General features: G+C 40.2%; 1 protein-coding gene across 1 annotated transcript in view; it reads left to right on the top strand.

Annotated features, from left to right (window-relative positions):
- Positions 1-20,180, top strand: part of kcnj3a (potassium inwardly rectifying channel subfamily J member 3a) — a gene marked incomplete at both ends in the record, with an annotated part of 29,462 nt that extends 9,282 nt beyond the window's left edge. The window contains one exon of the mRNA XM_080412937.1: positions 19,573-20,180. Coding sequence (XP_080269063.1) covers positions 19,573-20,180 — 608 coding nt within the window. The remainder of the gene's footprint in view (positions 1-19,572) is intronic.
- Between the last annotated feature and the right edge of the window lie 3,876 nt (positions 20,181-24,056).

The following is a 24,056-nucleotide window of genomic DNA, read 5'->3' on the forward strand; positions in this document are numbered from 1 at the left end:
AGGAGGAGATTGGAAGCTCGGATACCAATAATATAACATCGACAACAATGTTTGAGTCTCTATTTAGACACGGCACAACCCCCTCCTGTGCCCTCCAAAACAGACAAATAGTGCATCAGACTTATTGAACCCAGACAACACATCTATGTACTTAGAGCCAGAACAAGACACAGTAGACTGACACTAGGACAGATGCAGTAAACCTGGCTGATCATGATTTGAAAGGCTGAAAGCCTAGGAAGAAAAGAGAGGGGTTGGGTCACATGGTAACCCCAGAACCATCAGAATTCCAATGCAAACACAAACAGTCCCTGGCAATGGACAGGGCATGAAGATCACCAGTACAGTAAAAGGAGAAAGGCTTATACGTCTTATACGTCTTACCAGACAGCCATCTACAGTAAGATCATAGCGGGGGCTCAACGGTGGGGAACAAAGGCTTCTAAGTAGAGGTGTAGAAATTAATCTACTCCAATTTCCTTAAAACTGGATCTTTAGGAAAAAAAATTGGGAAGGATTTATAAGTGGAACTTATTTACAGTACACAGTATATTTTGCATAAATAATTTGTATGAATAACAAGACAACTTTACATAGTAAACATAACAAAGTAAAGAGAATCACACATTTCAAGTTTTCAACTTACTGTACATTAGGTAAAGGAGAAACTCAATGTAGAAAACATTGAGTCACTATTTTATAAAAAAAAAAATTACTACAGTTACAGTAATCAGTGTTAAAATGCACATATCAGTCTATACTGAGAATGTGAAATTGAGAGTAATAATTGGTTTGATGGCTCCTTCATCTAGTATAATGCCAGCCAGCATAATGATTTGGAAACATCCATTGCCTCATTTTAGCAAAGCAGCCAATGGTTTAGCTTGGTCTGTGTTTTATCATTAGCAGCAGTAATTGAAATGGAGATGGAGCACTTTCTGTTGCGGTGGAGGTCTAATACTCTCAGGCATATGAGCAAAGGGCCATGGCACAGGAGGAGGGCGTCACTGTGAGGTCACATGAAGTCTGGAGCTGCAGAACTTAGGTAAACACCGGCACAAGTGAGCCTCACATATGAGGCAACTGTGAAAATCGAGACAGGTCCCTGGAGAAAGTGACCATAATTCATTCTGAATCATTACAGTAGAGCGTGTCCTCTCTTAGCTGTGCCATGCTCCCGGCTGCAGCTCTGCAGTTCATAGGGTTAATGTGGGTTAGATAGGGAAGTCAAGCTTCGGGAGCAGGTGAGAGCAGGAGTCTCCAATTAAATCTAATGTGCCCAGGGTTAGAGCACGGGGGAACAGTGGCCTTTCCTGTTGAATGCAACCCATGTAGCCTAGATGTTCAGAGACGTCACATGTTTAATAGCTCATAGCTCTCTTGTGTGTTACAAGGTGTTTCAATCATTTGTTTAATTTGCTGTCATTAACATTAAAAATTTCGACTAATTGCTTTTGTGTGTGTGTGTGTGTGTGTGTGTGTGTGTGTGTGTGTGTGTGTGTGTGTGTGTGTGTGGGGGTGTGTGTGTGTGTGTGTGTGTGTGTGTGTGTGTGTGTGTATAGTGGGGAAAAAAGCCATGTGTGTGTATAGTGGGGAAAAAAGCCATGTTGCATCACACATTGCAATCAGACAACGTTTTGTATGTCTATGAAAACGTTTGGATTGGGGGAAAAGAAAAGTTACTATATTATTATTTTATATTTTTACATATTTTATTGGTTTATTATTCCATTATTCCCATTATTATTCCAGAGGGCTTGTTGCTGCCATACTTGTTGCAGTGATTAAAACAAATCAGCCTTGCCTGGCTTTTCACATAAACTTGGCAAACAACAATGGATTTCATGTAACTATGAAAAAAGTTTTCTTTTGTGGATTTTTTTTCCAAGCGTCACATCTCATGACTACTGTATGATTATAACACATTGGGGTTGAACTCCACATAACGGGCATTGCAATGAAGAGGCTATGACATCGAGGATTCATTATCCCTTTAGATGAACTGCACTTGGTCTCCCACAGGGAAACAAGGTAATTGTGTCTTTAGGGATTTGTCAAGTCTCTGTTGGATCGTAATAAATAATTGGTAGAGGAGGTGTGGTGGTGGTGGAGATGGTAGACCTGGGATGAACCCGCTTGGTGACGAAAGCACCAGCAGCACCTAACGGCTGCCGAGAAGGCTGTCCTCATCTCGTCACGCTAGTGTAGAGCTGAAATTAATTGACTAGAAATAATTGTCTTTGTCCCTGGGAGACTTGCATGTCACGGTGTGGTGAGAAGGACAGTATAGTGCCTTTTCTTTTGATAATAGCATGTGCAGGCTGCAGGCCTCAACATTAACCCCTGTCATTGTGAAGGGGGACAGTATGGGACATAGTCATAATTGACACAGTATAGCGGCTCCACTTGTCTGACAGGTTATCCTTTTGAGAAACATTGCGCTGCTCTCCTGGTGCTTGGCTCACTGGCAGTATTGATTGGTAGTGCCTCGACTGTCCCCAAAGTGCAGGTGAATCGATCCGTGCGCAGCCTAAACACACAACCACGTGAACATTTTGTTCTTAGGACTAGTCCTCTGGTAAGACCCTCTGGGAAGTCTGCTTCTATTTCTGTCACTCACACTGTACACTTGAGCTCATTGCATGAGTTTGTTGCACAATGTAATATTCTCCTTGTTAATTTAACACTCAGGGTCCTATCTTCCGCCCGGTGCACAATTGTCATTGCTATCTTTCCACCGACACAGTTGTCATTTTTACACCTGGCGCCCCCGTTGTCTAGATAACAAATGATCTTGTAGGCCTACCTATTTAGGACGTGTTGGTCTTAAAATGAAATGTGGTCTGGCGCAATCAGGACGCACTGCTGTCTTATGCACAGAGTTTGCGCCTTGCGCTTAGACCAGTTATCTTATCTTCTGGCGCAGTGACAGCGCAGGTGTTTCCCCTACTATTTAGACAGCGCAACGCATTAAGAGCTCCTGATGCACGGAGCACGCAGCCATCCATCATGTTTTAATAAGTGGTTTAAAAACAACCCAACCCAACTTAATGATTAGTAAGTTGATGTGAAGGTAGCCTACCACAAAAAAAGAGATGCATTACTTTCCGTAAGTAGTCTATCTAAATTTTTTTAATTTATGTGTTCAAATACCTCTCATTTAAGAATGTTGTGAATCCAAAGCCTTCCTTATCTGTCTCTGTACAGTAGCTACAGTAAGGCCATCCTCAAAATCCAACCGGGGCTCCGAGGGCACACAGAGTGCGTTCCCACTGCGTCTCATGCTTTAATATGCAGTTTAAAAAATATAATGCACATGTGATTATTAAACTGATGTGTCAAAATATCACAGATGTCTCTTGGGCATGAGAAGACGTTCGGTTACTGTGATAAAAAAAAAAAAAAAAAAGGTAATTATGAGAACCAACACTCTGATTGGGTTAATTAATGTAACGACCAAAACACATGACTATTTCTCGGTCTAAATACAATCCCTTAGCGCCATGCTCCAACGTTAACGCCCAGACAACACGCTGTCTAGCTAGCAACATTGGCTTGGACACACCCCAGACGCAAATAGGGCCCTCACTCAGTGTAAAAATGTACCCAAATGGACCTGTAAGGGTTACATAAACCCTCAAGGGGTTTACTGTGTAGCGAAACTATATTGCACTGAGCATACAGAATGTTACTGTACGCACATCATCATAATAATGAGTTACACCTGCTGCTTCAATCAATTCCTCTGTAGATTTGTATTTCAAAACTAATAATACTATAGGTATAAATCAATACGGGATTCTCCTTGGTCAGTCTGTTTCTAGGAAAGAGCAGTAATATTTGTACAGTGTAAGTGTATAATAACTGCATTGCCAAAATAGAGCCATCTAAAGTCTGAATGGACAAACTCAAATATTTCTCATGGCCATTAGTGGGTGTGTGGCCTAAAGGCGAGCCATTGATTGTCATTGTTTCCTTTAAAGCAGCATTGGCTTTGTTTGGAAAAATGTGTGCTCCTGGCAGTGTTAATGGCGCTGGGCCATGTGCTCCAGTGGCCAGTTTTTCACCCCACTTTGCTTAGAAAGGGTTTTTGGCAGACTCTGCTTCTGCTCCCATCCCATCCTTCCGTCTCCATCTACCTCCACGCTCATGCAATCGCCTCAGCATCCTGGCTCCCTGAGCACCCCTCCCCCCATAGCAATACACTTCTCCAGTTTTTCTCCTCCTGTTTTCACACACTGCTCACAGGAACAAACTGGAAGCATCCGTTGCAGATTCTGGGAATATTAAAAACATAGGTGTTGTACGGTCCTAGGCATCTGATGCTACAATGTTTACTAGTAAGAATAATAAAAAATAGCCCCATATCTATTCCAATCATGCTTTAACCGCATGAAACCTAGCGTCCCTAATCTGGGAATGACATGATAGCCGGACATTTGGCAAAAATAGGCAAAACATCGGTGAAAATAGCCACTCTACAAGCTCACGATGCGTTGCAATGCGACATGTTTCTTCGATGTGTTGAAATTTGATGTAGAGGGAAAAAAGACCAAAATCTCCATTTGAGGGTTAAAACCCTCAAATGGAAAATGATATTGTCGATCAAAAACAAAATGTGTTTTGGGTCCTCTGCATGTCATTCAAGAAGCAGCTTTGCTTCACACTACTTGGCACATGCACATTTTGAGTGAGTGTGTGTGAGAGAGAGAGAGAGAAAGACAGACAGACAGACAGACAGACAGACAGACAGACAGACAGAGAGAGAGAGAGAGAGAGAGAGAGAGAGAGAGAACATAACAGTTACAGGGCTTGTCATTGTTGGCATCTGGTGGTAGCTATAGCTATTTCACCAAGGCTAAGACTTGAAGGCCACGGATATAAGAAGCTTTTTCAAAAAGAAAAAGAATGAAGGCAACGAGGCACAGGCGAGGCTATAGGAGGTGGAGGAAGAGTAAGAGTTATCTCCTGTTGCTGTAGCAGCAGATCTATGAGTCAAGATGTGAGCGTTTCACTGCCTCATCAACTCAGGTTGGTGAGAGGGCTCTTTAGCTAACTACTGTAGCTAGTCTAGCTCAGTGTTTCTCAAATGTTTTTGCACACAAACACACAATTTATTAAAAGTATTTCCAAGGCACACATTTATGTAAATGTGCCATAATCATATTATAATCATATACATAGCTATAATCATATAGATTATAGCCATGTAAATAATCATAAAAAGACTAATTACAAGGCATACCTGACCACCTCCCACGGCGCACAGTTTGAGATCCACTGGCGTAGCAAGCATGCAGTCACTGGGATATTAATGTGGAATAAGGGCTATTGTGGGCTATAAGAAAGTGGGATTGATGACTAATTGATTGACTTTCAACCCCTATCGGATCATGGAATAGTGCAGTAATGGTTTGCGTTTTTATAATCCGTGTCCAAATAATTGGTTATGTCTATGTGTATAATAATTTCCTAAATGATCTAATCATCACGAATTTGGTTGGGCATATGCTGAATGCACCTTTTTATGACCAGGACAGGAGAGAGGAGAAGAGAACAGGAGGAGAGAGCAGAGGAGATGAGAAACCAAAAGAGTTACTGGAGAGGTGAAGTAGAGGAGAGTGTCAGATAGACAGATAAGACACAGAGATAACACAGTTTATCACATATTTGTCACAGTTCAAAATGAGCCCGTAAGTTGTCACACAATAACAGCAGAAGCTATGAGACCAGGATTAGTACATTTTCAAGCTTGAGCAAAGCTTTAGCAACATTCAACATATATCTATAACATCCTCACTGTCAGGCAGAAACCTTATATCTGCTTGTTTCATCATTTTATGTTTTTTCATAAATAAATGCCCTATTACTTTGTCATATGACAGTGTCGCGCAAAAGTACAAAAAATAGCTGATCTACAAGCTCACAGTGTGATGCATTTTGAGCTTCTACTTCCATTTCCATTCCACTTTTTGCCATTTTTGATTTGGCTGAACCACACTCGCATGCTCTGACTCGGAAGCAGATTTGAACCGGAAACACATAAGGTTTCATATGTGTTTCCGGTTCAAATCTGCTGCTGAGCCAATCAAACAAACCTATGGGAAACTGAACTGGAACAGGTAACGGGTATGCCACCTTCTGGAAACCCAGTACTACAGTTATACACAGCCTATTATTGGGTGAAAATCGAAAGATTTCTAGGCTGGGCTAAGCCCCCAATGTCACAAGATCCTAATCTCCTTTATTTCCATCTCTGCAAATCAAAGTAAATAAAAACAATGTGTTGCTAAACACTTTTTCTATGCCTTGCCTCTCGATGGTGGTCACCATAGAAACCGATTATGTGATAAGACTTCTGGCGACAATAGACATACGGTATCTGTCTCAAAATGAGAAAACAGGTTGTTTTCTTTTCATCCTTTTACAGACAATCTCTTCTGTCCTTTCAGAGAGTTTATTGAAAATGGGGACCACTCAGTTATGAAGGAGCCATGAAGTATTTGCATTGTTCTGTCTGGTGGATATTTAACCTTTTAAACCCCATTATGCTTAGTTGACCAGGGTCCCCCAGGGCTCTAAAATTGTCCCCACTCCTTTTTTCCCTCTAAATCTACAAGATCTACAGAACTGCTATTTTAGACCATTTTCAGTAGTCTATACTTGGTCCTATCCTTTTCCCCTCTGCACCAAATCTCTTACATATTATGAGCTTTTAGATCTGCTATTTTTGGTGAATGTTCGCCTATTTTTGTTGAATGTTCGCCTATTATGACATGCCCAGAATAGCGACGCTAGAGTTCATGTGGTTAACTCCACTCTCTTCTGAGGCACATTGCCACACATGCTGGTCATACCCTCTTCTATGGCTTTCTGCTCAGCACTGCTGATCTCGCTCTGCACAGCCCTTTAATATTTTATATCACAGATCCTAAATGCAGACAAATGGGAATCCTTTCTTCGTGCATTGCGGAATTAGGAGCCACGGAATTGTCTACCACTTAATAGTTGTTCCCTGCCATTTATTAAACATCGTAAAGCCATCTGTGAGTGTGCTGCCAGGCATTTTGTTGGCAGGCTTGACTGTGGCGGGTTGTCTGACAATAGGAGCAATGCTTGGATAAAAGGGTGAATCAGGGATTGCGTTAAAATGTTCTCTGTATTTTCACCATCCAGATTCATATTTCTGCTTGCATTTTCCTCATACATAACACTTGTGCTGTTGCTACAGCTCTGATAGACTGTCAGGGGACTTTGCTGACAGCACTGCACTGGTGAGTGAGGCTGCATGGGGGAGTTTGTGTGCATTTGTGTCTGTGCGTACAGTATGTGTGTGATGGTGTATGGGGGGCTTGTGGTTGTTTGTGTTGCTGAGTGAAAAAGAGAATCAGCCAGACAGCGAGAGAGAGAGAGAGAAAGACACGACGAGAAAGAAAGAGTGGGAGTATATTTGGTGAGGTTATCTCAAAATTTTGATTTCAGGAAAAAGTCTTTGATGCCCACCATCCTTTCTTCGACTTGTGTTATGGGACTTCATTCAAAGAATCATCGTCATTTGAATAATCTTTCATTTCATTCTCAAAGATGACAGTTTTGAGTGTAATTTGCTGCGCTTAGGCCTCTCTAGCTCCAGGTCAGGTGGCTGTACTGTAGCTTATAAAATTGTATAATAGCACAGCCTTTTTCATACAAATTAATTTCAAGCTCTGCCTAGATGGACTGACAAAAGCTTAAAAAAGATTTATACTCTTATGTCTGACCCGTGAAGACTAGGGCCTCTAGATTTTGGGTGGACTCGGGGGCAGTCCACATTGCACAGTGAGTTCCATGACAGAGCTAACATAATCTGGTGTTTGGACATTATTCTGGCACACTTTCTTCCCTTTCTATTTACAAATATCTTTATTGGGATTTTTTAAAGTGGTGCCAGCGTCGTCGACAAGTGACTGTGTGAATAGTATGTCTGTCTGTCTGTCTGTCTGTCTCCATGTACTCGCCCCTCCTGTTTTTATGGGAACAGGAGGAACTCGAATTAGTCTCCATGTAGCACGGACACCTGCAACTGATTCCAACTCAAACCTGCTACTCATTACAACACAAACAGGATGGCAAAGAGTGGCACACACATGTACGGCACTTATACATGGGAAGAAAAAGTGCGAATGCACGCACACGCATGCACGATTCACCACACATGGACAGACACAGCGCACACACGCACTCATGACACACACTAAACAGGTAGCAGCAGCCTGCTGTTTCAAACTATAACTAATTTGAAGACACCTGGGTGTGATTTACTTCAAGTGTCGCCCTCACAAGTACGGACATAACTTATTAATCAGTACTATGAGCCGAAATTAAATGGATACATCCGTTTCTGCTGCAGTAGGCTTCTTTCCCGATCACAACTATGAGAGTGTACAAATGGAACCAAATGGACCCCGAGCTCCGCTCCCCACTCTCCATTTATGAACACAATGGACACACCTGGCAAACGTGGCCTAATCAAATCTCACTGGAACAAATGGCATTTGAGTCTTAGTTGAGTCTACCTTTAACAGCTGAACTTGACAAACACAGAACATTAATTAAAGGTAGGGTAAGTGATTTTCTTTGGTTAAAATAAGTGTTAAATAGCTCTATATTCTGATAGTACTCATTGCTATAGAGTGTTTGTTCAGTAGAAGGAGTCTCCTTGTCTCTCCAGCTCTTTATAAAACAGAAAATGCATTTTCGTTTCAGTTTCAGTTTCATTTCCAATTTTATCCAATCAGGATAGAGAACTCAATCAGGATATAGATTAAACAAGTGCAATTGGAACTGATGACACTAAGAAATGAGCAGGCAAAATTGGAACTGGAAGACTATAAAAATTAAGCTTAAAAATGGGTACTTTCTCCTGATTGGCTGAGATTTTGACACCTACCGGAGAATGGATTTTCTGTTTATTAAAGAGCTGGAGAGACGGGAAGACTCCTGTTACTGAACAAACACTCTATAGCAATGATTACTATCAGAATATAGTGCTTTAACCTTTTAACAAAATACTTTTTGTTTTAACCAAAAAATATCACTTACCCTACCTTTAAAGGGATAGTTCAAACCAAAAAATAATTATCGATTAGTCATGGATATATTTATTTTTTTGTCGCATTCCTAAGCCAATAACCAGAACCGCTGCCGGTCATCAAATTATTGGCTTAGGAATGCAATAAAAACAAAAAAATATCCATGAATTCAAGTCTCCATGGGTGACTAATCAATAGAAGAAAAAAAAATTGGGGGTGAACTATTAGCCTGGCATGGCCAGACTAATATCACTGCGTAGATATTAGTCTGTAATCTCTGTGAGGAACCTGCATTTCTGAGGGGCAAATTCAAAAGGGCCCTGATTGGTCCCTCACAACTTCGGAGGGAGAGAAATCCAATCTCTATTGAGAGGGGCCAGACCTAATCTTTTTTTTTTTGCAATGGCAGATCCGTCTGGAACCAGGCTAGTGAACTATCCCTTTAACATTAGATTGTGATGTCCGATTCTGTCGGAGGGGAGCGGGAGGGGGATTGAACCAATCAATTAAGTTACGTTGTTGTGCTTCTCGCGTTTACGTGTGCTCTCCTGTTGGAGATGGCCATGATGTTATGGTGCTGTGCCACCAGCACTGTAATGAGCCATTTCCTGATGTAGACATGTAATGTTGACATTACAAGCATAAAAAAGCTGCTGGCTTGGAATTAACAGAATGGGAAGAAAAGACACAAGTTCATATTTTCCTCATTATGTATTATTTCACCTGCATGCACCCTATCCGCTATTAATTAACTACATGGCTTAAGTACTAAAGAGTCAATCTTATTTGTGTTAGGCTTCAACTATTGCAGCAGCATATAATAGTAATAAAAAAACAGTAGTCTAATAAAGGAATAAAATTAAATAAGCCATCATACAACATGCATACAGTGTATACAGTATATAGTACAACAACAGCAACGGCAAAGAATATGCAGTACACAACAGTTATATGTTAGTTGTAGTTATATATAAATATTAGGGCTGTCAAACTATTTTAACTATGCTCAAAATATGCCCATTTCTCTTTTTGTAGGAATGAAAAGATGAATAAACCTCTCTCGCTCTCTTTCTGTCTCTCTCGCTCTTACCCCGTTGTGCTACTGTATGTGATTTGAGCCACTGCCTTGGTAAATCGTGCAGCCTGTTCTGGCAATAACTGACTTTTCCCCCCACGCACAGGTTCTCTTTCCATCGCTTAGATGGTTTGTTGGGTTTCGTGGTGTAGCCTAGTAGTTGCATCAATGTTTTTAAATGTTTTGTTTGATTCTCGCAAGAGGAACATTCATTTGGTTGTGTTTTTTTTTGTAATTACGTTAGATGTTAGCTAATACTTTATGTTTAGGCACAATAAGTAGCATTAGGTTTTGGTTTGATTTATGACTGCCATCTCTCTCTTCTCTTTATTCAGAGAATGTAGAAAATAAATTATAAAATGCAATACAAAACTGTTTTCTTGTGGTGGGTTGTTCTTTTTCATTAGACCCACCTTTTTAATCCACCAGCTGTATTGATTGCACTGTTGTGTCAAACTTGCAAACCCATCAATTGTGCAGCCAATAAACATTAATGTTACAGCCTTCAAACTAGAGGCCTATGTGTGTCAAGTTCTGTCAACCCCAGATCTATAGCAGAACATATGACCCTTACTGAGCCAGGTTGGAAGCAGATTTGATCCACACTTCCACAGCATTTTAAATCCTGGATAAGCTTCTTTTTGCCTACCTGGTCTGTGAATACCACTTGCCACTATCAAGAAACACTGGCAAGCTGCCTCCCAGTTTACAGTTCTTTTCTTTTCCAGCCACCAAAGAATCCATTTTATCTTAGTTGTCACTCCACCGACTCAGGTGCTGTCTCACTTTGTTATGTTAGTCGACAAAAGCGGCCAGCTCTGTGTTATCAAGGGAAAAGTACATTTATTTAGAGTCTTGAGCTGAGATGGATTCTGGGTTTCTGAATCCTGAGAGATCATTCTCAAAAGAACTGTTCTCTTGGGGGATGTAAGCACCGTATTTCACTCCACAGCGATGTGAGTGCATGTGTACAGCACTGTCATCTAAAAGAAATGCATTTAACCACTGTAAACCCCAGCATCCGCTTTAAGAAAGCTTTAGCTGAAAATAGCAGATAATGTGAGCTTGTTGATCGGCTATTTTCAGTGAAAGCTTTCCCCACAATAACAGAAAACACACTAGTATAGAGCCCTGAGGGACTCCGCTCAACCATATGGGGTTTAAGTGGTGAAAGCTCAATATTTGTACATTTGATATTGACCACACTGACAACTTCTGTCTGATTTTTGAGAATGGGTGTTACTGAGATCTGCATATCAGAGGCATACAGTACAGCAGTAGATTTCAACCTTTTTCATATCAAGGTCCATTATTTATTCTGCATTTGAGCCACGGACCACCGTTCGGTTAGATTTAGACTCTCAGACACAAAACGTAGAATATTTTGGATAAGATTTTGTCCACAATTCCATGCTGTATTGATGTTGGTACCATAGGAGAGATAAACCGGCAAACGATCAAAATAACAATTCTTCTACATTCTCTAATTGTGTAGACTTCTTGTAAATTACGTAATGCAGATGTTTAACAATAATTTTACTCTTGAGAGCGTAAAATGAAACCAAATGGACCATTACGGTCCATTTGGTTTCATTTTCTCGTTGAGTTGCTTTTTATATTTAGGTTTTCCATACTGCTTTTATGTCCTCAGTATTAAATAATCACACTGATTTCATATATTTACAATGTAGGTATTTAGCAGACACTAAATGCGTAAAATATAGGCTATATATTGTACAGTACATACATAAAAATACATTTTGAACTTCTTCACCTAATAAATATTGAACTCTGCTATCAAAAGTTACAGTGGGCCTTCAGTCCCTGCTGGCTGAACATGCCCAGCCTCATTATTGATTAATCTGTAGTCGATAGTGTCATATCACTGAAATTAATAACTTTTGTGAGTGCATGACATATCAGTACCTGCATGACAAAGAATTTGTGATTCAGGTTGTATGTACGGTACCCACCACGCGTAGTTTGACACTTGTTAAGTGATAGTGGCAACACCTGACCTTAAAACAAGTTGACACAGTGTTGACGCTGAGAGGTGTGTTTTTCCTGTGTATGATGTCTTTCCATTGGGCATTTTCAGATACAAACAGTGGGAGTGATTTATGCTAGAGCCCGACTGGTGGCAAATTTCTGGGTCCAATGCCCATCCCGATTTTGTAAAGTCCTAGCCCACAGATTACCGACATTTTTCAAAAAGTCAAAAATCTTCTAATCACTTTGATAAATCTTTATTTGATGAAAGTTTCTATTTGAGAACATTGTACTTATAATAAGCAATCAAACAAAAATAAAGACAAACAACTATTTTATATATATACAACTTTTTTAAATTAAGCATATTATTAAACTTAAATATATGAAAATACTATTTAACTGTAAATATACAATGAACAAGCAAACAAGTGAATATAAAATACAAATGTATAAGCTCACAACTTGTCCTGTTGCGACATGTTGTGACCATGCCAGATCTGCTGCTGTATCTTTGAAATGTTGGGAGATTTTCGCCTATAATGACTGAATGAAGGACGATTGAAAGTAGTAAAAAATCGGGACATATGGACCACATAATTGCTGATACCGGTGTAAAAAAAAGTCAAATAATAGCTGATTTGTAGGGCCTTAATTTGTGCATCTGTGTGCATGCATGTGTGAGTGCCACAAGAAAAGCAGGCAGATAGATCAGACAGACATATCAGAGTGTTGAAAGCATTAGAAGTCAGGGACTGATTTATGGTTTGGGTTGGACCAATAGCAGTGTTAATGTTCCAGTTTTGGGTAAAAAGGGAATAAATTATGTCTCTGGAATGCTCTCAAAGTGTAATTGCACCATTTTACTATGGCACTAATAGCCATGCAAATGTAGCTGTTTGTCTATACTACATGTGTGCATGTTTATTTGTGCGCAACAGGGGCGACTCCAGGGTCATGAGAGATCAGGGCCTAGCCTTTTAAGTCTAATAAAAAATTATCATCGATAACATTAAAACTTTGTATGGCACACTAAAGTGTTAGGGGAACTAAGCACGCTCAAATAATGGGTCGATTATTATACTAAATAATTAAGTATCAGTGACTGAGAGTTCCTGTAGGATGACTAAGTAAAGACTTATCAGTTGAATTAAAAAAACTGGGAAAGTCACTGTACAATGTTTTTCTGTGCACAGTTGTACAATGGTGTCACGCACCAAAAATAACACACGCAGAAGGCTCACAACACGATGCATTGCATTGTGAGCTTTCGGTGCATGACACTGATACAACAAAGTATCAATAGGGCTTTAGTATCGCAGTGAGTGCAGGCTTGCTAGTGTAGCTTTTCTCCACCAATCTGAGCTTGTAGATGAGACAGTAGCAGGAACTGACTTATCTGCTACAGTAACAGGAGATGACATATCCTCTAGCCTCGCCTGCTTCTCATTGCCTAAGTTATTGCCTTCATCCTTTTTCTTGAAATGTTTCGTATATCAATACTAGTGAATTAGCTAATGCCAGATGACAATGACAAGCTCTTTAAGGTGCACTGCCCTTTCTCTCACTCGCTCAGTCACCCACACAAAATGCACGGGTGCGGTGCCAAGTCTGAGATCTGCTATTTGAATGACACATGACACACAGAGGGAGGAGGACCCAAAACGTAGCCTATGTGAGTTTAGTTTTTGATCAACAAAATTACATGATTTTAGAGGGCTTTAATGCATTATTGGAATGACAGATGAATACCCCCGGATCTCAAAATAACAATAATATATAATCCCCCCTCTTTTTGAGATCCAGGGCTATTCATAAAAGAGCCCACCCCTAACGACACCCTAAGGTGTTCAAGTGTGTGTCATGGGCACAGTGCACACAGTAGCACATGGTAGCCAAGCTACCATAGCTGCCAAGACAAAATCCACGATATATGAGTGATGAGCCGGGGAGAGAACATCACTCTGTGCTTTATTAAAGATGACATCTATAATATGAGCTCAGGCCTTTCCTGATGAAAAGTCACCAAAATATATTATTCCAACAGAACAATGCCACTTTGAACAGGGCTTATGTGTTGTAAAAGGTCGTGATTGTGCAGACAATCTAAAGCACTTCACCATAGGCTATAGGCTAGAAGGCCTGATGGATTGCTTAATAGGACTGGTTGTTGTATTGAGTGATAAAAAACAACAACATTTGGAATAGTATGGAATGCTTTTCTACTGTTACGAGCATCAAGAGGGCTGTTGTTCTCCGTTTCTTCTGACTGAGCTCTAAAACCTAATATATGCAAATGTATGCTTTATGCGTGGATTTTTTAAAAATCTTTTTGTCGAACCATGTCGCACGACACTTTTGCACCGAAGCATACATTAGCCTTAAAATGAAGGGCCTGTGGTTGTCATGTGGTACCTGCATACACTGATATGGTACACTGTGGGTTTCCATAGAAACACTGAGTTTCAGGCACGTATGAATTTTATATCATAGCATAATGCATAATAGCATAATGCTTCACTAATAAGACAAAAAAACTTTTTTTCCCCTTTTAAGAATAATACATTTTCCTTCATTTATGTGTTTCCCACTGTATTATGATCAATGTGTATGTATATTTCAAGCATAGAGAGTAAGATGTCATGTCATTAATGCAATGCATCTTTAATAGAAAAAGAACAGGGGAACATTGCTATCTTCTCTTTTTTTCACAAGAGGGGGGGGCTTTGGGTACAATTTGATTTCCAATTTCAAGTCGATTTTGATAGCATTACATCAATTTACTAGAGCTCCCAGCGTAATATTAGAAGAAGTGATATTAACCTTCTATGCACTCTGTGTCTCTGCTCAGCCTTTTACTATTGTGGCACACAACACACATTTAATAATACAGCACAATCCGACAAGTCTGGCAACTGATTAGTGGTGGTAACAACGTCATTAAAAGACCAATAAGTGATTGACACTCACTATAAGATGTTAATCATGCTGATAAACAAATTATGATGAGGTTTTGGCTGTGAGCGGTGTTACAAACTGCCAGTGCAACTTGATTTCTATTCACACACATTCAATCCCTCAACTGACTTCTTTTCGGCCTCCAAGTTCCCCATTAGTTCCTCTGGCCTTACTCGCTGCAACACTGTTCCATATACCTAAAGCAGCGTTTCCCAACCGCGGCAGGCGGACCTTTTTTGGGCCGCGAAGGAATGCTAGGTGTGCCGTGTAAAATTTGTAATGAAAAAGAAAGAAATCAACCCCCTCCCCCCAGAACAATAGATACGTCGTGGGCTGCTGCTGCCTTGAGCCATTGGCTCATCGTCCGTCGCGGACACACATCCAGTGAATCGACCCTCGCACATACTGTATAAATGCAAATGTGTGGCTTTGTCTTCATGGGGCCAAAATGAAAGTGGGTCGGAACGGGCCGATACGGCGGACCTGAACGCCGTACCGGCGAAGAGGGGGTGTCAAAAGCCATGATGAATGTCCAAAAATAAAACACATGTACTAACGTTAAATCAACATAAGTGTTATATTTCTTATAAAGGGCTTCTAAATCGCTCCAGGGTGTTAGTGTGAACGTAATCCGTGTAGTTTGTGGTGTTTAATTACTCCACGGAGATGATCTGTTCACTCGCAAGCTGCTGCGACATTGTCTGTGGGGTAACCGAAAGTGTCGCCCCAAAGCACGCTACCCCCATTTGTTTTCGCGGACCAGCGGTTCTTGTATTTGTTTTACTGAGGATAAGGTTAGAAATAAGTTTAGGATTAGGCATAGTTTTACTGATGTTACGTTTAGGGCGCCCTCTCACCAAAAGTTGGCTGGCCGCTGTTAAACGCAGGTTGTGCGCGGCCACAGTTTTTTGCAGCCAGCGGATTCTAAAAAACGGGAGTGACGCGCCTGTCACTCACTTTCAGGACCCTCCTGTCACTCACTTTCAGGACCCTCCCCATAGCCCGCACCACCTGCTGCCTTGAGCACCATGGTGCTTCCTGAGTCTTGGGACGGTCCGCCTTCAACTCACCCGATTGGACAGAGGGAGAAAATCAGCTCCTGCCTCCAGCAGTTTTATGCTTCCAATGGACAAGTCGCGTAGAGCAGATAAACGCAAGGTCTGCGCGACAAGCGGAAAAATCCGCTCTTGCGTGAATCCATGCATTTACATTGACAATGCATTGGCAGATTCTGCCCCAGAGGTAAAATAAATGTGCGGTGAGAGCGCGCCCTTAGGAATAAGGTTAGGTTTAGACATAGTTTACTGAGGTTACGTTTAGGAATACCAGATGGGCGACTGTGTTTTGGGGCGAGTGTTTTGGTATCCGTCTGTAGTGGGCAACTGCGCATGCGTCCGCAATAATTTTGTATTTTCTTTTTACAAATCTTTTTATTGAGTTCTAAAGTATTTTTCCAAAAAAAGGACTCAAGTTTCAAACAAAGACACTGTCTCTTTCCTTTTTAAAAAAAAGTTATTTGTTGAGTGAATGCTGTCATAAATGTTTGGATGTTGTGTTTTTAGAAGTATAGGGTTTAGTACAAAGACGTTTTACTCTGGTAAAAAATTATCACACCATTCGGCCTCATGGTGGCGCTATAACAGCCCACTTTACGTTTTGGCCTATAACTCTTGAACCGTAGGTCATGACGCAACTCCCCATATAGGCCACGCCCATTTGCGTCAGGATACATTTTCCGCCATTTTGAATTTTCTTCAAAACACACTTTTAGCTCCTCCTCCCACATATTTTGTCAAAATTTCACAAAAATCGGTACACATGATCTCTGGACCCATGCGATAAACATCTCCAAGCGGAATTTTGATAGTCATTACCGTTCGTCCGTAAATGGCTTCCAAAGTTAGCGGAAGGGGCCCGTTTTACAAAAAAAGGCCACAAAACACGAACGAAACGTCCAGTCAATCCCAAATTTGAATCACATGTCAAGGGTGGTTTACTCAACAAATCCCCAAAATCATTTCCACTTTGATCCATAGGGGGCGCCACAAATGCTCAAAATGTAACCGTTTGATGCAAAAACCTTATTTTGGGGGGATCAATCCTCTCAAAATGAAACGCAAGTGATCTCAGGAGTTACGTGACAATGTAATTGGCGCAGCCTCCGACGGTATTCCTCCCAGCGTATTCCTCGAGTCCCGGCGGCAGCGACCCGCGACTCGCGTCGGCGCAACCACACTCTGCAATTGCCCTGAATTGCGACGCGTCTAGTTACATCTTGTGTACATGAGAGTAAATATTTTGTAGCAGCAATACAATTATAGCCTGCCATATATATATATATATATATATATATATATATATATATATATATATATATATGCACACCGTATATCTAGGTGTGCCCTGGGATCTTTTGGCTATGCCAGGTGTGCCTTGGCACCAAAAAGGTTGGGAAACACTGACCTAAAGCACTTAGGATTCTGAAGTGATCATGCAGAAGTAATACTTTGAATACCCCAACCACATTTGATGTTCAGCCTCATGCACATCTGTGATTGTGTACAGAGCTGTTATCGGTGAATTATTTCATGGCCTTGGGAATTGGGCGGAAACACTGATGCCTCTAGTTTCCATAAAGACAAACATCCACACAATTTGTGGTGGTCTTTGTCTAGGAGTGAGTGAAAATGAAAATCGTATGATGGTGTTGCGCGCTGAAAATAACAGAATTCAGCTTGAAAGTCAGTTATTTTTGCGAAGTGATCTCATTGTAAGACAAAATGTATGTGGCTTTATTTAGGACTCATTTGTTGCTGCCAGAGCAATAGGCAGTAATTAAAACATGTGATATTAATATCCTGCAACCACACAGGTCCTAATGGACTTCAACAAGCCTCAACATGAGTTTCCCCCAGCTTTTTATCAGCCCTTACTCTGGGCTGAAAGGAGTTAGTTGTTTACTGTGCTCAGTTGATAAAACTACGGTATAATTCAAGTATATTGTTTTAGATGCCGACAGAATTATGAGGTGTAAAATTAACTATTCACTTTTTGAAAACCATGTTAAATGTATGTGTTTAAAAGGGCTTTGTTCTAAATGCAAGTTTCTTTAGATGAACATATGAAGATATGAATAACATGTGACGACAAGTAGCGAGTGGATTATCCCTGATAATCATTCCATAACTTAGTGTGAAACAAATTAATGTTGCTGCTCATTAATTCAAATCTCACAATTTTACTAATTGTATTAATTTGTTTATGAGGATGTGAGGGGAATGTTAAGCATGCAGTGCTATTCCATGTAATGTAGGACAATCACACGAATGCACAAATATGCTTTTACAACTGGAATAATGACTGGAAGATAGTAAATAGATAATCTTAATTAGGTTTTGTGCTTTTATTTAGTAGTCTTGAAAGGATGCAATTAAGCGCTTTCAGCAAGGATTTTCAAACTCGTCTCAGCTTAGAAACAGCTGAGAAATTCCAGAGAACAGAGGCTTCATGTGTAAATGTTGGTGCTTTGGATTAAATCTACCTTTGTTGTTTAAGAAAGCATTTACTTTCTAAGGAAATATTAGTGTGAGCTTAATCTCCTACAGCCCCTACTGTATCTATACTATAGTCAGCACCCCTGTGGTTTGCCTCCTCAGTAATTTAACTATCATAATCTTTTATCTGCTGTAGTGACTAACCAAGGTCAAGGTGTGGACTGAATTGCTAAGTAGCTGGAGTTTGGATGTGTACGGTGCTGTATATTTAAAGAAGCTAAATAGAGACATTTTATATTAAATGTATTTGGCATTTTAAACAGAGCCTTTGCCCCAGAATATTGACAGGGATTAGGGATATACAGTCAAAAGCACACTAGTATGTTCATCAAATGACACATAAATAGGTGTCTTTTACGGCTGCATGATTCAGTCCCTTGAGTAATGATTATCAGTCAGTTCAGAACAGTTCTCTATGCTTAAATATTTCAGGATACACACTACATTAAAATAGCTAAATGCCCCCATTCAACTATTTTAATGCAGTGTGTAGTTCAAATAATTTATTGTATACATGAAAAATCTCTCTATCTTCTTCAAAATGTCTGGAACTTGCTCATAACTTGCTCTCGGAAAATCAATTAAGCATTTTATGTAAGCAGCTGCTTCGGTAATAAGTACTAATTCATTGATGCCGTTTTGTTTGCAGTGTTGTTTGTTTAGTGATCTGAAAATGGCAACAACAAAAAATTAGGAACACCCCATTTGTTGAAGGCCACCAGGCCAGGGAATTAATTGAATCAGGCCTGTCTGTTTAATATGATAGTCAAATGTTTAATCTCTTCTTACTTCTTGTGCACTGACAAGACAATGGCATGTCATTTGCCACAAAGGTTTCAACATCTAAAGTAAATTTTCAGTAATAACTAGCAAACAATTCATCCAGCCAAGTATGATTTCTTCTGTTTGTGTGTGTCTTCGACAGGGATGACTTGCCAAGCGAGGACGTCTTACACTGAGGACGAGGTTCTGTGGGGTCACCGCTTCTTCCCCGTCATCTCCTTAGAGGAGGGCTTCTTCAAGGTGGACTACTCACAATTCCATGCCACGTTCGAGGTGAACACGCCGCCATACAGTGTCAAAGAAGCGGAGGAGGCATTGCTCCTCTCCTCGCCCCTCATGGCTCATTCCCTGTGCAACAGCGGGGAGAAGAACAGCTCCCTGGACTGCCTGGAGACCTTGGAGGACAACGAGAGTGCCACCAAGCTCCCCACCAAGCTGCAGAAGATGCAGGCTGCCCGCGATGGTAATGTAATGCCCAAGAAGCTGCTGAGGATGAGCTCCACCGCCTCGGAGATGACGTACAGTTTCGGAGACCTGCCCATGAAGCTGCAACGTATCAGCTCTGTGCCTGGGGTCTCTGACGACAAGCAGGCCGGCAAGGCCTCCAAGATCTGCACGGAGCCCATGATGAGCAAGTCAGTGGCAGACTTACCTCCCAAGCTGCAGCGAATGGCAGGGGGTGGAGGGGGCAGAATGGATGGACACCTGCCACCTAAACTCAGAAAGATGAATTCAGATCGCTTCACGTAAAACAGGCTAAATATCTTATCTCACCCCTAACCCCTTGTACTATTCCCAATTTATTAATGGACAATATTCTTTTATCAAAAGAAATGTAGAATATGAAAAATGTGCACATACACCTTATATAAAGTAGGGTGACGGAATACAGCACACATGTTCCTGGATGTAAGCGTACATGCTATGATGAGAGACCTCTGATTTCTTTCAGGATGATGTACAACTAGCACAATCGGGCATGTAAGAAAACACCTAGCGCATGTAGAAGTTTCACTAATTTCTGGCATGACATTTATTGATATATTATTTTACAAAGATTATTTCGATAGTGAATTTTACTGACAGTGAACAGTTGCACAAAGCCATATGGTTTACAACGCTGAAAACCTACATTACATGGTTCTAATTTGTGGTGGCGAAGGGCACATACATTTGTTTTGAGTTGATTGCTTTTGTTGTTTAATGTAAAATTGTGGCAATGTTACGTTGATTGCATGCTACTCTTATTGAATTAGCTAGACAAAGGTAATAGACAAAGATGTTTAGCCTTAACTATATTACCTTGTTTCCATTTCCATGTTTGTTCACAGCTGTATTTTTTGGTATTTCATGTATAGAATATTTTACCATGTGAGATTTTATGAATTTATTAGTTGATTGAGCATACAGTATGCTGCTGGATGATGCATTTTATATTGGCATTATTCATGTGGCATATTGGAAATGGGCACAATATTAAGCAGCTTTCAACTCACTTAAAGTAGCACTTAAGTTGAAAACATCAATACCTGGGCCTTATAAGCACAAAACAATCCTTAGCTATTTAACATTCATAGGTATTTTGTCAATACTTTACTAGTTACTACAGCTGCTCATCACTCTTTACACATGAAAATCAACTTGACCTACAGTAGGCTTACAGTACATAGTCACTATATTGCTACAAAAAGGATCATTCATTCTTGCATTTTAATGTGTTAATTGAAATTTCAACTTAAGTGTTACTGTTTATTCATAGATTTAGAGGTGGGGCTATAATATTAAGGAGTAGTCGCCACATTTGTCTTAACCACTTAAACCCTATATACTACAAACCACGAAAATACCTGATCTTGTAGATCTGTCCCATGTGATCTACAATCTATTTTCGCAGAATGTTAGCTAATTATAACATGCCCAGAACAGGGATGCTAGGGTTCATGTGGTTAAGAGTCCATATTCTCCCTCCAATGTAATGAAAGCAATAATGTTATGACTATAATCTTTATATAGCCACAGGGTCTATCACAGCCCCCTATTCATTCTGTTTCCCGAATGAATGTCATGAAATCTGGTTTCTCTTTAAAGGCATCAAAGACATTGTATGATACTCGACCTCTTCAGGAATAAAGATCTAAGAGAAATATTTAACATCTTGCTACTTTTACTAAATGTAATGCATGCCCCCACAACTCTTATGAATAAAATGGAATGAATAAGCCTTATAATATACATAGGGCACCGTCAAAATGATGAAATGACCAACATAAAGCCCCCCTGCTATGAGGAATTGAGGTGATTTCCCACCATGGTTTAACTCCATTTATTGTCTAGGGCTCAGCATATTCTAATCACTGAAATAAAATACTTCAATTAACAATTTTGAGTGATTACAATCACCTACATTCCATCCCTTAATAATTATTGAGTAATAATTATTAAACCCATGAATTCCAGCATCACAATGTGCTTACGTATGTACAAAGCATGTGCACCAGATACCCTTCAGCAGTTGTGATACTGTGTGCAGTGTGTGTGTGTGTGTGTGTGTGTGTGTGTGTGTGTGTGTGTGTGTGTGTGTGTGTGTGTATATATGTATACTATATGTAAAAGAACAAATCGGAAATTTGTGTTTGGTAGATTAGGTCTCTGTTGTAACAATGCTTCTTGGCAATACCTTTTATACTGCTGGAAAGCTGTTTATTTGACTTTAAATGGTGCCCCATTTGTAAGGAACATGCATTTGTAGGATGAGTAGCACAGCTGAATAAGCTGTTTGGCATTGGCAAATTTGTCATGGGCACAACCCACATACTCAGCTATACTGCTCATCCCACAAAAAAATGCATGTTCCTTACAAAAGCACCATTTAAAAAGGGAAATAAACAAGCTTTCCACTGGTAAAAAAGTTGTTGCCAAGAAGCATTGTTACAACAGTGACATAATCTACAAAACACACGTTTCTGAACATTTTGTTCACGGTTTATATACTGTATGCAATGTGTGTGTGTGTGTGTGTGTGTGTGTGTGTGTGTGTGTGTGTGTGTGTGTGTGTGTGTGTGTGTGTGTGTGTGTGTGTGTGTGTGTGTGTGTGTGTGTGTGTGTGTTGGGGGGGTAAGGCTGATGGCACACTGCTAATACAAGGTTAATTAATCATTTACAACATATTTCTTCTGATTGAGATGGCACACAGGCTAGTGAAATAATAGTTTGTGTGATTTTCAATTAAAATCATGCAAGTAAAAAGCATCCTACACATTGTTGATGCCAGTGGCGCTGAGAGATCCCTTTCTTCTGCTGTCTCCAACCCCACTATTTTGATCATCCCTTCCACAACTACCTCACAGTGCACTCTTAATCAGTGTTATAAAAAGCCTGTGTGATGACATTATCCATTCAAGTTTTGAAGACTTGTGTGTAATGCTTAATTTACTATACACCATCGTACAACAAAGTATAAGTCGGGCTTAAATCCTTTTAGTGTATCTTAACTTAGCTCTTCCCCAGAGACAATCTACCTTTATTGCTAAAGCGATCTTTGCTCCAGACGGCATTTTGGTTTTCTCCTCTGAGAGGAGTGTGCCTTTCGAGGAGCCCCGTAAATGCATCGGAACAGAAATAGCATTTCACAATACTGCGCTAATTGACTCAAGACTACACGGAGAGGATGTGGGAGGATTGCTGTGCTGAAATGAGAAGCAAGGACAGGGCATTTGTTATTTAGAGTTTGAAGACTCATTAGCATTTTGGTGAAAATAAATAACGAAATAAAACATTTGAGGGATGTTCATTGTCAAACTTCTTCAGATTGAATATCTGACACAGAAACAGCCTGTGGCAAGGGACCAGCTGGCATTGTTCAATGATTACAGGACAAATGAATCAAATGTTTTGTTTGCTGTTCTGCACTGAAAGGACTGCATTTTCCTATCCCTCCATGAGTTCAAATGGTTCTCATAAATCCTGCCACCTCCATCTATTACTTGAAAACATAAATTTGTCCAGACAGCAATTTATAATTATAATTCCACTTGGTTTCCATAACTGCTAAAGTGTCTGTGGTACAGTGCATGTTGACTTAAGATGAGTGGCTGTTTGCACAACCCACTGTCCTTTGCAAAGTGCTAGGTAAACAGACATTTTATGAATGCTAAATATAAAGCCGTTGCAGTAGTTTACTGTCCCAAACAAGTGTTTTTGGACAGATGGGTCTATTCCTGATATCTAGCAGAAGAGAAGCGCTCTATATCATCTCTCTGACACAAAGTAATGATGCATGGATATTAAATATGAAGAATGGCACTTCATATCAAGGTAACTGCTATAGTGGCTGCATGTTGCATTTGACCTTTTAAAATAAGAAACATGTTCCTGTATAATTGTAATGATTCCCTAGTTGTCTCTTGGTCTGCCATTTCAAGCATGTCAGTGTTTCACAGTGTGCTGAAAACAGGTTTTATTACTCAACCCTGGGTCAACATAAACCTAGCTTTAGCAAAATGTAATGTAACTGTGTTGCGCTGTCAGTTAATTCACAGTATACCATTTCCCTTTACCTTTGACCGCAATACAATACGGAGTGATTTGTGTTAACTCTTTCCTGAGCGAAAATATATAGGCCTACCC

This window comes from Gymnoscopelus braueri (assembly GCF_963280865.1).
Source record: "Gymnoscopelus braueri genome assembly, chromosome: 18".
In the NCBI taxonomy this organism is placed as follows: Eukaryota; Metazoa; Chordata; class Actinopteri; order Myctophiformes; family Myctophidae; genus Gymnoscopelus; species Gymnoscopelus braueri.